Source organism: Rhipicephalus microplus, chromosome 3 (assembly GCF_043290135.1).
Source record: "Rhipicephalus microplus isolate Deutch F79 chromosome 3, USDA_Rmic, whole genome shotgun sequence".
Lineage (NCBI taxonomy): Eukaryota > Metazoa > Arthropoda > Arachnida > Ixodida > Ixodidae > Rhipicephalus > Rhipicephalus microplus.
In genome coordinates this window covers 21,913,344-21,930,759 of record NC_134702.1, presented here as the reverse complement: position 1 = coordinate 21,930,759, position 17,416 = coordinate 21,913,344, and the positions used below count along the sequence as shown (strand labels likewise).

General features: G+C 43.4%; 1 protein-coding gene across 1 annotated transcript in view; it reads left to right on the top strand.

Moving 5' to 3' along the window:
- The window catches only part of LOC119163465 (chromosome-associated kinesin KIF4A), an 82,508-nt gene that overhangs the window by 48,325 nt on the left and 16,767 nt on the right, over positions 1 to 17,416 (top strand). Inside the window, exons 14-19 of the mRNA XM_075889067.1 lie at positions 2,200 to 2,359; positions 4,682 to 4,975; positions 8,543 to 8,680; positions 9,789 to 9,903; positions 13,900 to 13,979; positions 16,755 to 16,925. Of these exons, the coding sequence (XP_075745182.1) occupies positions 2,200 to 2,359; positions 4,682 to 4,975; positions 8,543 to 8,680; positions 9,789 to 9,903; positions 13,900 to 13,979; positions 16,755 to 16,925 (958 nt within the window). The remainder of the gene's footprint in view (positions 1 to 2,199; positions 2,360 to 4,681; positions 4,976 to 8,542; positions 8,681 to 9,788; positions 9,904 to 13,899; positions 13,980 to 16,754; positions 16,926 to 17,416) is intronic.

Genomic DNA, 17,416 nt, shown 5'->3' with positions numbered 1-17,416 from the left:
TTATGCGAGAAGCTCGAGTCGCGCTATCTTGGCCCCTACAAAGTTGTCGAACAGACCTCGCCGGTGAACTACCGTGTCGCACCAGTTCATGCACCCACTGACCAACGCTGCCGCGGGACAGAGATTGTGCACATTTCACGTCTCAAGCCCTATCGTATGTGTTCCACAGCGCAATTGGCGGTCAGGCTGGCCGCTTCCGTCAACGGGGGAAAATTAATTTAAGAATTCGTTGGACTTCATCTGTCAATAACCATCATCAGTTTTCGCATCGTTCCTCTTCATTATCGGCGTCATCTTGCTGTTGCTTGACTAAAGCGCCAGCTGAACCGTGGTATTGCAATATATATACATATACATACGCTGAATAGCGGCAAGAAAATAAGCCTACATAGTCTATATAGTTGTATATCATAATAAATAAAAAAGGCCAGACTCATTTTGGCATTCCTCTCAAAAGTAAGAATCTAGTAGTGAGCAAAGCTTTGACACGCGCTTTTGCGACAGCCAACTGCGTAGTATTGTCCGCTCACGTGTGTCCCGGGAAGACTTAAGCGAGTTGTTTTGATGGAAATGAATTCTGTTAGTTGTGTTGAGACTTTCACCTTAGTGGGGAACCCTACTCTTTCACCTTAGTGGGAAACCCTACCCTAGTGTGTTTGGCCTCTCCAATTCACCATAAAACTGCAACGCTGATAGTGGCGCTTGCAATTCAGATCCCTCCCTCCCCCTTGTTTCTTCTTTTTTTGTGTGATGTTTGTTTGTTTGTTTTTGTTTTTTTGTTGGTGCCGAAAAAAAAACTCAACACTTGGCAAGTATGTAACCTAATTTTATGTTAGGAGTAATCCAAATAAACAGCCATGCATGCTTGCGTAAATACATTTCATTTAGCATGTGGTGCAACGGCTCCGGCTTCGAGGCAAATGTTCGTGTCCAAAAATGTGCAGCAAGCATTTGCTCCAAATGGTTGTTATGCTGCTCCGAAGTGCTATTTTAGTTGCTCCAGAAGCTGTGCCCAAATGGCTTCGTTCAATCGCATCACTAATTTACTGATGGCTGCTCTAGATTTTACCATATACAATCCTAGATTATCACAGTGATGCTATGCAGCAATCTAGTGGGGGAAATATACCTTTTAATACGGCTCATTCAGTGGAAGCATCGGTTTAATACATACTCGGGTCTGATCGCCCTCCAGGAGAACTTATCTGCGCTAGTGCCTATAAATAACATTTTGCCATGGTCTTGTAATATATAGGTCTTCATAGATTTGCCCTGCTTTTGGGTATGGTTGCATTTCTTTCCAAATCGTTCATTGTCTAAGACTAATCAGTGGCTTTGCATGCGAGAAACAAACATTCTGATATAGGTAATAGTGCTGATGTGGGTGAGTGTTTTGGCAGAGCTGATGTACAGATCCTGATGTGTCTGATGTGCTGATGTAGCTCTGACATGCTGACGTAAAGACGCTTATGTACGTGATGATGCCTTGTACTCATTGCACGAATCTGATGGTGAAATCCTAAAGCCTCCAGCCTGTGTACAGCCAGTGCTGAGCCCTCATGTTTTTTGGTCACAGCCTCGGCATCTAGTGCTACCGCAGTATAGTTGCACTGCATTGTCAGCGGTCAGGGTTGTGTGTGGTTGCGTTTCCCTACAAACTGCACACTGTCTGTGGCTGACATGCAGTGGCTTTGCACACTACAGAACAGGATGCTGTTAGGTGTTTGGTCGCAGTTATGATGTTTGTTGACTCAATCTGTTTCATTCAAGTCACTGGTACAAGTTACCGCAAGTACAGTTTTGCCATCTCGCATAAGGTGTCTATATAGTTCGACACAACTCTAGAAATATGTGGCATGCCCTCCTCAAAGGCTGGTGCACACAGCCGGGCACAAATGTACGCGCACTCTATAGTAATATCTGGAGCCAGGCAGCCAGTGACCCTGCGTTGAGATAATGTTGCCAAGTGCATCAGAGAGACTGTCTTGATTTCAGGGAGGCAATCGGCTGCAACGCTCGGTTATCTGGCACGGAGCATCTTAGACCTTCTCGGGTTGGACTGGGCTACTGTACGCATGTGTTTATTTGGAGTGCGAGTGCTATTCTTTTGGCAGAGAATGTTTGCTTGCAGCGTGTTTGTGCTAAATACTGGCCGAGTGGTTTAGCGAATGTGTCTTGCTCTCTTGTGTGCACCCACAGCCCGGCAGCAAACAGTGTGGCAGAGCAGCGGCGCAAGCGCATTCAAGAGCTGGAAGATCGTGTTAGCCAGCTGCGCAAGAAGGTCGACGAGCAGACCCGTGTGATCAGACTCAAGGAGGATGCGGAGCGCAGTGCCAAGAAGCTCCAGCAGGAAATCTCTGTGCGTACCGTCTTTCATTTGCCGGGCTGCCTGTCCCAAAGTGAAGCTTCCTCTGTGGGGTTCAATGTTAAAGTGCTCAAGGGGCTTGCATTTTCCTATCTTGAAAACTTTGCAATCGCCACCTTTCTTTCATGAATGCTATGTCAAACCGATAATGTGCATGCTATTCGTGACCAGGAAATGCCGGGCATGCAGTGATAATGCAATAAAAGGCATGTAGGATATCTGATAAGAAGGGTGTCTTTTTCCCACGCCGATACTTTCTTTCTTTAGTGTTTGATGGCTTTCGATGCTGCCGTGTGGGACTGGGCTGTGTTGAAGACATTATCTTTCAGTTTCTGGGATTACAGCTGAGGTTTTCTAGGTACATGAAAGAGCACCACCATCTGTCTAGACTAATGAAGTATTCTTTCAGACCTTTTATTTTATAGCAAGAAGGAAGGTTACTGTATGACTAAAATGTAGTCATAAAAGTTGTGGGCTTTTAGGTACAGTTTTACGTATATTCTAAGCAAGCCTTATGAGCAGCTTAAGTAGTTACTAGTGAAACTAGCCAGACAAAATAATACACGGACATGAGTTGAAGGGGCACTGACATAAAATTTCGAAAGAGAGAGATAGTAAATTACGTAGATTTATGGAGAGGCATAAGCATACATGAAATATCAAGGGCAAAGATAACCTATTACATAGTCAAAATTGATTTTGAAGTGCATGCTGCATGACTGAGCGAGGTTCAAAACCTTCTCACAACACGGACATCAATGCGGTGAGTGTGTGAACAAGCCTGCATCATGAGTTGGTGTTAGCTGTTTGCTTGGTAGTTGGCACACATCTTGCGCTTTCGCTACTTGCGACTTCTTCCTTTGTGTCTGTGACTTTGCGTGTGCTGGCTTTACTGGCTGTCAGTGCGGTACACAATCTCGTGCGTGGCACCCGCGTCACAGTTCTGTGCAGTCACGTTGCCAGCTGTGTTTGCAATCGGAGCTGCTTGTGCCCAGCTCGGCGCTCTTTGAAACCTAAATTGCAACTGGGCATTCTAAAAACATTTGTAATTGGATAACTGTCACGCACTCATGCAAACGAGGTTTCCAGCCATGAAAAGGAAAGCGGGTTGTAAGCTACCTATTCCAACAACAAAAAAGGTGTAAAATTTGTGTCAATGCTTCTTTAAAAATGACGACACGATAGTTTTGTACCTGTCTCTTTTCATCTATACTGATTTCACTAGTACAGTAAAAAAAAATCTGAAAGAACCAGGAAAACGTGTTCTCTAGACTCTCACAGTGAAAAAAACTGCTGTCAAATCGGATTGAAAATGGTACGAAACCATTTTAAAGGCAATTGTTTCACTTGAGCAGCAATTCTGCTCAGTAGACTTGCACTTACTGAGGGTCAGTGTAACTACCATAGTAATGTTGAAGACCAATTGATGCAAAAGTTCGGGACAATACAAATATTTAGCTTCCTTTGAGATTTATATACTAAGATTCTTGGTTGGGAAAACCCTACCTGTGTTGTTTATCAGGTATTATAGACCTTATGCAAAATTGCTGTCATTTGTCGGCTGTCGTATGCACACTGCCATGTTACAGGCTCGAGCGCGGGGCAGTCCGCAGTAGGTGTTTGTTTGCGTATTTATATACGTAATGCATATCGACATGAGGCATGTATTGGCTGATAATCGCAATGCTGACATATTGCTGCATCTCTGAGACGAACTCTGAATGCTAAAGGAATAAAAATATGCCGTGAAACTTCGCCCCATGTTGTTTTTTCAAGCTGATGTTTCCAGTATGGGTTCCGGCTACTGCTCCCAAAACTCGTGTTTGCATTCTCCTTTCTAAGCAATTAAGCAAGATGTGCAGTGTCATGTGTACTCGTGTTCCATCAAATTGCTGGACACCAGAGCAAAAGCAGTTTTCGCAATGTTTTCATCAACAGCTGTTTAACAAGTGAAGGCGACTCGTATTCAATTTTTTTGCATGGTGCTAGTTAGACTTCAAGGTCAGCATCACTAAGAAAAAGCTCTTGGGACATGTACGAGACACAGACAACCACATAAGCATGACAAGTTCTTGCGCAGTCGCAGCAATTGAGGAGTTGCTCTGATAACTCTCTTTAAAAACATGATGAAGCTTGTCGTTAAAGGTAAAATATAAATCCTTAGAAACTTGTACCTCCCTTGCTCCAAAGGTTTTAATAGTAATCTCTGTGTCGCCAAATTGGCAAGTGTGCAGTGTAGCAGACTGTTGTAAAAACTTGAGTGCCTCATCGTGCAAATGTTTGCTCATCAAACGCATGGCGCTTGGTGCTTTTCAGAACATGAAGCAGGCCAGAGTGCAGCTCATGAAGCGAATGAAGGAAGAGTCCGAACGCCACAGGCGCCAGCAGACGGAGTGCAATCGCGAGGTCCGGGCCTTGCGGATGCGCCAGCAGCAGCAGTCGGCACAGATGGCTCGCATGGAGCGTCAAAATGCCATGCGCATCAACGTGCTGCAGCGACGTATGGAGGAGGCCCTGGCGGCCAAAAACAGACTCGAGGCTGCTCAGCGTCGCCGCCTGGAGAACCGTGCCAACGCCAGCGGGTTCGACAGCATGGCGTTGCGCGTCAAGGCACGTGTTCCAGGGGGTTAATGTGCAAGCAGGGCTCATTAAAAAATGTCATCTTACAGCATTTGAAAATTGAATAAGGCAGAAGGTCGGGGGAAGACGAAAGCTTGAGGAGATGAAAAATTCTTGAACAAAGTGTGTAAAGGAAGCCAATGTTTTCACAGGCAGTCTTGCTACTTGCCGCCTTGAATGAAATATTGCTTGGTGAAACGTTACCTTCAACGATGTCTCTGTGTTTTTAAGGAAAGCCATTCCTGGTCTCGAGACCTGTACTAGGCCTATTATCGGCACACTTTTTTTTTTTGTCTCCTTTTTTTTTTTCACACATGTGAGTGGCCTGATGCAATTGTACCCTGCTACATTTAAGTCTTCACATAATACCTGATGAGCAGTATCTAATGCCATGCTATACATGGCCTCTGTAAGTGGTGCACAGTTTTCTCAGCAAGAAGTTAAGTTAAATAAAATGCACCAGTGTGGCAAGCAGCGCTGTTCAAAAAAGTACTGGCATCTTACAATTAGCGTACAGACACAAAAGCTGTATTGCAAGTAGGTGCAGTAGGTTTTTACATTAGTAGACTCATCTGTAATGGATTAGATTCGTGAAAAGGCTCACTATGCTTCCACTTATACTCGGTAATCGTTCTCGTGCATGCTTATTTAGAAGTTCACTCAATTTAATTTAGTGAAGAGTAGTAGAACCTCGTTTATACGTCACCCCATGTTTACGGCGAAGCCCCCATAGAAATAATGCAAGACGTGGCGGCGACGTTTACGACAGAGGTGAAGATGCTTAAGGTCCATGGATTTATAAGGTGCGTGTCAAAGAACCGAAGGAGGACGAAATTTTCAAAGCCCTCCACTGCGGTTTCTCTTATAATCGTATTGAGGTTTTGTGATGTTAAACCCAATCATCAAATGTAGTGAAAACCTTGGTTATACAACATAATTTTTTGTTGACCCCACATTTTATGACTCTCTTATGCTATTTGAGGAAAAAACATCAATCTTTCCACTCTAATCTAGTGCAGACCAAACTTCAGCAGAAGCAAAATAAGAACTCGCATGCCCTTCAATTGAAGATTAGAAAAAATGGTGAATCCTGTAGGATATACCTTATTAGAATGAATCATTTATTTTCCTGGCTATTCGTGTACTCCTAGCTTTACAATCGCCCCGCCGTGGTGGTCTAGTGGCTAAGGCGCTCGGCTGCTGACCCGCAGGTCACGGGATCGAATCCCGGCTTCAGCGGCTGCATGTGCTCAGATTTGGGCGCACGATAAAGAACCCCAGGTGGTCGAAATTTCCGGAGCCCTCTACTACGGCGTCTCTCATAATCGTATGGTGGTTTCAGGATGTTAAACCCCACGTATCAATCAATCAATCTAGCTTTACAATCTTTTTTTGGGCATGCCTTGATACCATATGTATTCCGGGGCCTTTACCTACACAAGCTCATTGTACACAAAGCAGCTTCAGATAGCGACAAACCTCATCTTTGGTATCGGAGTATTTTCACCTTTTTGACCTGTGGAAACTTCCTTTGGAGGACGTGCAACTGAAGATCTGCTCGCTTTGCTTGAGACGCTCGTGGTCGCAGGCTTTGAGCGCACAAAAATAATGTGACACAGCTATGTTCGATGTGCAAAATTACTTTATCTGGACGTGAGCATTCATAAAGGCGGCGTATCACCGATTGCTCTTCACAAAGGAACAAATACGATGCGGGCAGTTCAGTTGCGCACAAACTCGTCCTACCCACACTGGCAACAAAATGTCCTCCTTTGTCATGAGGTGGTGGCAACGGCACTGTATCTTCCAACAGGAGGCTGCTGCCAACTAATTTTGGTTTAATCTTCACATGCTGGGAATTTTCAAATTTGACTGACTGGATGAAAGATGTGCATTGATTTTGATTTTTTAATTTGAGAATACATGTTCGCCTGCGTCTCCTCTGATTAAATGTTTAGCAGTTATTGTTAAAAATCATTTAATCTACCTTCCTCCGAGTAGTGCAGGGAAGTGTGGTAGGCTTTTTCCTGCAGTCTGTACCCGTTTTTTGGGCAAGGCTGTATGTTGCTGCCTATATGGTTAGTTTTTCGACTCTGTGATTTCAGGATTACCTATGCTACAGCTTTGCGTGGTCCATTAAAAGGACATTAAATAGGCTGAAACTTTTTTGCACTCCCCAAACAAGCTCGCCAATTCGTACAGCAGACCACCACCATCACATTTTCTGTTTCGAAAAACGATTTCCGGGCCTCTTTCTTTCTGACCAATCTCCCTTGTACACTCAGTGATGCAAGCCTATCTATTGGCAACTTGACGTACCACTGAGTTCTTTGATTGGTCATTGGCCCTACGAAACAGTCCAGTGCTTCAATGCAATTTTGGTGCAATTCGATGCAATTCGAATTTTCGCCCTCTGCCATTTTGTAGAGGTCAAGACTACTGGGAAAATCGGTACAGTAAAACCTCATTATAATGAAGTGGGAAATAACGAACTATTGAATATAACTAAGCAATTTTAATTCCCCTTGAAGTTCTCATGGATGCCAATATATTTAAAACCTTGCTTTAATGAAGTGAAAATTGCATCACAATGGATATAACGAGCCATTCTTCGTCCACAATGAGCATTTACTGATCATTTTGGTATACGCGACAGTTTACCTCTCGCCACAAGTGCGGTAATCAAAACTCCCGCCTGGCGCTCTCTGAAAGCCGCCTGCCAACATGCGTGTGGGAGAAAGTCTCGCTGCACTAATGGACTCTCCAGCGCAGCAACTCGGAGGAGGGTGCACGTCAGCCGGCCTCCCCACTCCTGTAGAACTCGTTTACCCGCCCGCGCATCTGACCTCCTTCTCCGGGTGGTGGAGATTGTGTTTGTGAAAGAGCAACACCACCTCTATCGGTCTCTGCCGCTAGACAAGAGATGGATAACAGCAGCCGCAAACGTAAGCGCAAAAATATAAGTCGAGCAGAAGTCGACAATGTTGAAAGCCTGGCGTCAAGGGCAAAGATTTCAGCGATGTCGCCAGTAGGTGCCACGGTCGACCAGGCCCAGACGTGGGACGCTCTCCTTGACGCCAGCGTGGTGCCTGACTGCGACACTTTCTTGTTGTGCCTTGACTGCGACACGCGGTGACAACCGAAGAGTTGTCAGATGCGGAAATTGTGCCCGCGGTGACGGGCGCGCATGACGACAGTGACGAATGTGTCGACACCCCGGAGCCTAATGTTGGGGAACCCGGCGTGTTGACGCCCTCACAAGCGCTCGATGCGACAGACCTCGATGCGACAGACAGGAAGTTCATAATGTACATTGGCGTAGCTTTCATTGTGTTTGACCAGACAAACGAGGATAAATGAACCTTCAAACTCTCAATCACTGCAACACCACGCGTACGCGAGATTCGATGAACTTTTCCAGCGAAGGATTCGTGATGCACTAATATTAGTGACCTAACTTGATATTTGTACTTTAAAATTTGTTGTTGGGTGGTTTAGTCAAGTCCTGCTTCGCTTTGGATTACTGTCTGCCCCATGAGCTTTCTTCTTTCGCTGCAGAACTGGCTGCAAAGTGAACTTCTTGTCGTGACCGAGAGCAAGAAGCTGGAGCACCACCTGGCTTCGCTTATTGAGGAGCGCAAGGCCATCGCCATGGAAATTCACATAGTTGAGAAGCAGCTGAAGGACCCCGACATGGTAGGCACTCAACAATGGGTGACATTTTTTTTTTTTGTGCTTTTAGCTGATGTATGAACCATTCTGGGTAGCTGTGAAAGTTGACACTACGTACAGCAGAGTTCACTGTTTAAAGGAGGACACTAAACAGAAATAATTTTAGCTACTTCAGCTAACTTCCTTTGGCAAACTTTGTGTTTAGACACTTCGGCTAGCTAGAATTTATTATTTCCACTATTCAATTGTCACTTACGGCAGCCTTTGCAGTTCCAGTGTTGCTTTGTGACATTACCATCACGAGTCAATCGGGCAGCTTCAGTGTTCATTGATACGTATTACTACAGCAGACTCTCTGTAACTCGAGCTCTGCCTAAATCGAACAACCTTCAATATGATTGGCTTCATACTCGAGTTGGGCACCCCCGTTTCAACTCTCACTAAAGAGAACTCCTGGGAACATGTCACTCATATTTTTTTAATTTCTTGGTTGATTTTAATAAAACTTGGTGTACTCATGCATTGAAATTCCAGTTTGGAATTGAGTAACTTGCAAATGCTCAGCATACCATAAGTTTTGTTCCAGTGCATTTGGAGCATCTATTTTTGTTACTCCTCTTATTTTACAAATTTCAGATTATTTTGATATGTTGATTTACTTTGTAACGCTGTCTAGACAAAATCTAGCTCCCCAAAAGTGGCGTGAAATACATTTTAATATTGCATTTTAAAAACTGCACATTGCTTGAAAAATAAATATGCATTTGAAATCAACACGCTATTATCATGAAGTCGCCAAGTTTCATCAAAATCGTTCTAAAAAACTAGGAGCAGTGTTCTTTTTTAAAGTAAACATATTTTTCTGGTCCCTTCACGTTCCATTGAAAAAGTGTACTGTTATTCTACAAAATATTGTTTTTGTTCCCCAAGTTTCATCGTTTGTTTTGTTTTTAAAGAGAAACATTTTGCGCAAACTTGACTTGTAGAATGTTGAGATTGGGCATTGATTAGTATCTATTTTTGTGTCGGTAAAATCCCATTCAATGCCTCAAAATTTTCTAATCAAATTGCTCCAGTTATCCTTCAGTCCTCAACTGACCATTCTTTTGCATGCCATACACGTCTTCTTCAGGCGCAAGCAGATCGGGTCGAGCATGATGCACGTCTCCACGAGTTAAAGAGCGCCCTGAAAGAACACAATGACGATATTGCCAAGCTCCAACAGAAGATTCTGGATGTAGATCCTGGTGAGTTCAGCAGCCTCACTGTTTCCCATTGTAATACCGAGCTGTACATTGTATGTAGGGACATGATGACTCTTAAATCCATTTGATGTGTAATATTACAAATCTTCAAACAAGATCTTGTGCAGCTGTTTTTATTTAAGGTGTGTAGCCTTGGATTGTCTTATCAAGCAAGAAAATCGGTAGTGTGGGTGTTAACTCGTAATGATTTCTTGCATTCCTCGTGTTATCTTCATGACATGGCATTTGGCCAAAATTTTTGATGTCTTACGTCACTTAGACGGTTTTTTTTTACTTCTGGAAATAGTTGTTTTAAGTTCGAAGCAAATAGCGAGTTTATTCGAATAATTTAGAATAGAATTCAAACACTAGTAATAAAACTTGTGAAGAAAAATGGGCATATTTATCGTGACCTAACTAAAATGTTTTTAAAAATTTAAATAGGGTCTCTATGCACCCTGTACGTCGGATTGACTTACATCGGATGTACAAAGGTGACAAAGCCAACATGAACATTGACAGGATATATATATATATATATATATATATATATATATATATATATATATATATATTATTTATTTATATATATGTATATGTATGTATATTATATATAATGGACAGAAACCACGACCAGGATCTGCGGGTAAGCAGCAAACACCACACACCGTACAGCTCACCCCGCATATCTTCCGGCGCCGCGAATACAAAGCCGTCTGCGGTCCCCTAAATGGGAAACAGACCCTCGCAGGAAGGAAGAGAACGCGCTCGTACAACAAAGCCGGTGAGCCACTCAAGGACACCACCGCAAACCCTGCTCCTGGGCAGACCCGCGACATTGGAACGAGCCAAAAGTTGAAAGAAAATAGCTACATCTATATCTACGCGACAATATATGTATGTATGTATGTATGTATGTGTGTGTGTGTGTGTGTGTGTGTATGTATATGTATATATGTATGTATGTATATATATGTATCACACACACACAATGTAATGCCCCGCCACGGTGGTCTAATGGCTAAGGTACTCGGCTGCTGACCCGCAGGTCGCGGGATCAAATCCCGGCTGTGGCGGCTGCATTTCCGATGGAGGCGGAAATGTTGTAGGCCCGTGTACTCGGATTTGGGTGCACGTTAAAGAACCCCAGGTGGTCTAAATTTCCGGAGCCCTCCACTACGGCGTCTCTCATAATCAAATAGTGGTTTTGGGACGTTAAACCCCACAAATCAATCATCAATCAATCGCACACAATGTAATTCAAACTCGAAGGGGCCCGAAAGCTTTTTCAAGCTCTCCATGCAACGGCGCATGTGCATTGAGCTAACACATGAGGGGGAAGTTTCAGAAGACTTACATTTGTTCTCAAATCACAGGACATCCATTAATAATTGAAGTAATCGGTGATGCTTGTCTGCACACGTTTGGCTTGTAGCCAGTCAATCAATTTTGCACACAGCTTGCAAAGCATTTCTACTTCCGCTTCAGCATTCTCTTGGCAAGAGAAGTTCCGCGCAGAAATGTCTAGCGCCGACACTTTCTAAAGACGACGACAATGACTGCGTAGGGGAGCCTCTCGCAGCGGCAGCATGGCCAGCAGGAGATGAGAAAGGAGGAGCGTCTCCACGCGGAGAGAAGCAGATCGGCATTTGAGAGAGAACAAACACTCCACGGCAGTTTTTTTATGTTTTTGCGAGTGTTGTTAATAGGAGATGGGTTACGTGGCAGGGACGAGAAAGTAGGAAGCGTGGCATCGTCGCGTGAGAGACCCCCCCCCCCCCTTCCCCCCTCAAGGTGCAGAGCCATGCTCCCGCAAGGAGCAAGGGCTGCAGAAAATAGTGCCTTTTTTCCTTTGAATCAACCACACATTCATTCAACCCAGCGACAGCTCTCTTTTGTTTTCTCTCTCCTCGCACGCGGTGTTGGAAGGAGAAGGGTCTTTACGTGGCAGGGACGGAAAAGGGAGAAGCGCAACACAGGCACGTCGCAGATCGGCATTTGAGAGAGAGCAATCATTCCACAGCGGCCTTTTCTTTCCTTTTCATTTCCTTTACGCACAGCGTTCAGGTGTCACAGGTGCTGCTGCAAAATTCGGGGGGGGGGGGGGGGGGCTGAGAGCATTTTCGGAGAGCAGTATGTTGGAATTGACCGTCGCAAGTGCTTGCGGCAGCAATTGCTTCTTTATGGGTTTATTAAATTATTAGCAACAAACCTAACTCGCACGTCTTCATAGCAATGTTATTCTAGTAACCACAATATGTCCATACAGACAAGCACAGGAAAAACTAATGGGTGTAGCACATGCTTCTAAAGATGCACAGGCACTGACCACGTGCTCGTCTTAAATTGGTTAATAGCAAGCAATATGCGAGCAAATGAATAACTCGAAACATGCCACGTATTAGTAGGGCTTATACAAATGGACAAAGTTAACGCGTGATAAGAACATATAAATGTCCGATATGAGACAAAGATGTAACACATGTCCTTATCTGTGCCATGCCAGTGATCAGGGTTGCTGCTGCTTGCCACGGTAATTTCTGTCGAAAACAATGGTGGGCTCGTGCTGCATATTGGTGTGTCTTGTAGAAAAGCAATCCTTCATAACTTTACATGTTGCTGTTGATGTCCACACGAGCGCACTTGAAAAAAAAAATTGCCTTCTGCCGCTCGGAGCCTCGAAGCGGGCTCGGCGTTCATACGTGTGATGCAACACGAACAACCTGCTGGTCAAGCAGGTTTCAGGACAATAGGCACAATGGCGCACATTTCCTTCCAATACATCCGGAAGGGCTCAGCTAGCATGACGTGTACGTTTGAGGAGTTTGAGCAACTGTGGTGCACCGCTTGTTGAAAAGTGTCGAAACTGGCACATGAAAGTTTGCCTACATGATGACTGCTATGACGTACTCGATCCGCATTTTTGTCAGTTCACATGCAACACTAAATACATGGTTTCTTATGACATACGACACGCTTGTTGGATCAATCAGGTTGTTTTGCCTCGAGAAGCAAAATTATTTAGAATCCTGGGATCAAATGTGTGTGTGTGCCAAAATTTAAATGTTCTCATCTGGGATTGTGCAGATCAAATATATTTTCACTACATTCTAATTTTACAATAGTTGATAAGCAAATGCACATATCCTTGCATTGTCTTATATGGACAGCCAGTCAACGTTCCAAACTTAATGTTCGGTCAGACATCCAATTCGGACGTTCAAAAAAACAGCCACACAAGACATGGCTTTTTCACAGTATGTCCATTGGCTATCTGTGTTGGATATCTATACGACCGGATATTTGTATTTATAATGGACAGCCAGAGGATATTCATGGTTACATCGGTATGGTGGTTTTGAAACTTTAAACTCTACATATCAATCTATCTACCGAATTTTCAGATATAACAAATGTATTTTTGTGCAAAATACAGCTTTGTTATAATGAGGTTTGGGTGTAGTTCAAAAGGTGAGCAGCAGAAAGCTTTCGGAGGGTAAGATTAATGCATTGACTGAAATGGCTTCCATCTTAGTCTAAGGCTGTTGCGTAAGGAAAAGAATTTTGTGACCAGACTTCTGTAACATCACACATTGTCTTAGCCACTCCAGTTCGCTTAATTTACTTACTTTGTGCATTTGATTTCTATCGGGAATACAGTCCAATGCCTGCGGTTACTTATGTGCAATAACTTCCTTGGTTTGGTCGTAAATTGGCCCTTGGCAGTTGATTCAATGTTCAATAGCCATAATGCACATGCCAGCTGACCCATTAACATCATTTTTACTTGACATTGGGGAATATTGCATACCCATGCTAGAAGGACACACTGGGCAAGTGCGCAGTGTGCCCCACCTCCAGCTAAGACCCTTCTCACGACGGTTGTAAAAATTATTCGGAGATCCTAGGTTATTGCAGCTCACGTAGCCCCTAAGTATTTTCGGAACACCTATCCGTGTGAAGAAATTAGTGAATCAAATGCAATTCTTTTCTCCACAGAGCGACACCTCAAGAACGTCGCCTCAAATGTGACGGACATCATTGAGAGCCGGGCCATCATAACAAATCTCTTCGAGATGGTGAGCCTGCCTTTGGTTGCGTCAAATTATTGTGCAGTGGACTAAAAACACTGTCGCTCTTTTTTTTTACAAAAAATAATGTTTCTTGTTAAATTTTTGCTAGCAGGTAATCTTTACTTTTAATATGTTGCACTATCACAGTGATGAAAGAAAATACCAATTCCTGCACTCGTTTCAGTATCTGGTTGATCTTGTCGGCCGTCCTGCTTCACATTGTAGAACGGCCTCCAGAAATCTGTTGATAAAAAATGTATGTATCCTTGAAAAAGAGACCAGAATATGTTTCCAGCTTGGATTTGGTAGAAGAGTTCTTTGGAATTTATAATTGGCATTTAGTAACTATGTATACCTGCTAGCCTTTACCACATCAGTTATCTTGAACTTCAGCATGGTGTGTGCTTTTATTGAAGATAGACTATTCTCTCACTTATATATTTATATACAGGGTGTCCCACATAACTTGTGCCAAGCATTTGAAAATTGCATTTCAGTGGCGAATTGAACCGAACGTGTATTACCCGCACTAGCCTGAAGGTACTCTGGCTTTTTTTTATTTTTCCCCATACTAATTATTTTTATTTTTGATTACCCATTTTAATTATGGGCTGGAAACTCAAAATATGAACACTGAGATGTAGAACACTTTCAGAAACCTCCGACTTAATTGTTTTTTGTACGATATGTTTAGCGCTGTTCTCTTTTTCGCGTTGTAAAGAAAGCCTATAGCAGTGCGCTCGTGGTCGTCACACGGCTTTTTTTCACATTTCGCGGGCTTTCTTTACAATGTGGAAAAAATAACAGCGCGCCCCGCCGCGGTGGTCTAGTGACTAAGGTACTCGGCTGCTGCCCCGCAGGTAGCAGGATCGAATCCCGGCTGCGGCGGCTGCATTTCCGATGGAGGCGGAAATGTTGTAGGCCCGTGTGCTCAGATTTGGGTGCACGTTAAAGAACCCCAGGTGGTCGAAATTTCCAAAGCCCTCCACTACGGCGTCTCTCATAATCGTGTGGTATCAAAAATAACAGCGCGAGACGTATCGTACAGGAAACAATTCAGTAGGCGTTTTCTGAAAGTGCTTTACATCTCGGTGCTCATATTTTGTGTTTCCAGCCTATACTTCAAAAATAGGCGATTCATAATTACTAATAAATCAGTATGGAGAGAAATAAAAAATAGCCAGAGTACCTACAGGCTAGTGTGAATAGTATGGGTTTGGTTCAATTCGCCTCCTAAGTGCCTTTCACTTTGAAATTCTTAGCTCAAGTTATGTGGGACACCCTCTATATTTATATATGTTTATATATTTTCATATTTATATGGGGAAAGTACAGAGCCCACGTGCTTGCCAATAAATTTTCGTGTGACCTGTAGTGCTCAAGATTGGGTAAAATTTTCATTGTTGAAGAATATCTGCTTTATATTTAAATTTCTTGTTCATTTACTTTGTGTCAGGGCAGCACACATATGCATGCTCATTGATGTTTCATTGGTAAAATGAAGAGTGGAGAACATTCGGCATACATTGTTGGTTTTTGTGTGTGGGGGGGGGGGGGGGGGGTCACTTTGGTCTAGTGGCTAAGGTACTCGACTGCCGACTCGCAGGTCACGGGATCGAATCCCGGCTGCAGCAGTTGCATTTTTGACGGAGGTGAAAACGCTGTAGGCCTGTGTGCTCAGGTTTGGGTGCACGTTAAAGAACCCCAGGTGGTCGAAATTTCTGGAGCTTTCAACTACGGCGTTCTTCATAATCATATGGTGCTTTTAGGATGTTAAACCCCACATATCAAATCAAAACCCCACATATTAATCAATCAATCCTGTGTGTGTGTGCGTGTGTGTGTGGTCAAGTGGTCTGAATCGTACAAAAAAAAAACTTGCTCATTATTTCATGCTTCAAACCCAATACACACGTCGCAATCAATACCTCTTCTCTTTGCTGCTGTTTTTACCTTTATTGAATGCTGGTCCACATTTTGTCATTGCATAAGCTTCCAAAGTTTTCCCGCTCTATAAAATAGTGGAAGCAGTCAACTGTGTGTTGTCTTTCTCACATTAGCTTCCCAAAGTTTACGCAACTTTTTCAAATCATTACGTGGTTTTGAATTTAATGAATACTTATTTCACTTTTTATGCTATCTTTTTGAGGGTTGAACCTTTAGCAAATCGAATATTTAATTACATATGATAGAACAAAACCGCTAATGCAAGAACCATTGCACTGAGAAACTGCCACTGAAACATTGTGTACGTGCATATTGCCTCTATTCACTTTTTGTTTCAGTATTGCTATGCCTAGTGTTTCAGTCTGATGTAATATAAAGGAGAGTGCTGTCTGAAGTGTGTTTGGCAGCAGGAACCCTAGTGAGACTCGCAACCCTGTAGTCCTCCTCCCCGTCCTCTTGATTGATAAAAAAAAAAACATTGGATCTGAATAAATGCGCAACCATCCAAAGTTCATATTTAGTGCATTTATACTGCACCCTGGAGTATTCTTCTATTTGCCTTCACTTGGCTGGCTTGTACCACCGGCATTGTAGGAGTTTGACTTCAAAATTCACCATCAGGGAAAACTAAAGCGCAATAGTAGTCTGTATTTTGTCTAGCAGTGTAGGTTGACTTCGAAATTCCCCATCAGGGAGGACTAAAGTGCAATAGTAGTCCGTATTTTGTCTAGCAGTGTAGGTGCCTAATTTTCTTCTATGGATAATTGATATCAGTACTCATTGTAACGGAGGTTCAGCCATATCTGCAGAGTGACGCAACTCTACTTCCTGCAGCTTGTGACAGAGAACATGACCACCTACACCACTGCTGCCAAGCTGAGGGAACAGGAACGAGCAACAGCAGAGGGCCAGAAGGAGATACGGCAACTACAGGCAGAGTTTCAGCAGGCTCGGGAGGACTATGACATGAAGCTGACCAACCTGCTCAAAGAGCACCAAGAAGAGGTTAGTGGCATAAGTATCCTCTGCAATCTTTTTTTCTGTGTTTTGTCTTTTTCTACGTACAGTGAGGCATATGTAATTATTTTGGCTGGATATGGCAGGAGAAACAACGGAAATAAATGTATACAGTCGAACCGGGATATCCAATCTGAAGAGAACAAAAATTTCTCATTCAGTAAAACCTCTGATCGTGTGAATATTGAAGTGATGTAAATTTTTCTTTAGTCCAGGCCAAGGTTCATTAACGTGCAAGTAATGGAGTATGGTCGTTATGAACAGATTTTCACCCTGTTATGCTTGATGGGAACATACGCAGCCATGCAAATACAAACAGATGCTGCCTGTGCTGTCGTAGATGTGACAACCATGCATGCGCTCGGAATCCCCACACGCCGCATCACCAGTTCGTCAGAATAAACCTTCAGGGATGGGCTGTAGCTTCAGAAACTGTATGTATGTGCCCTGATGCACCTACGTGGGCCTAGGTGCTTAGA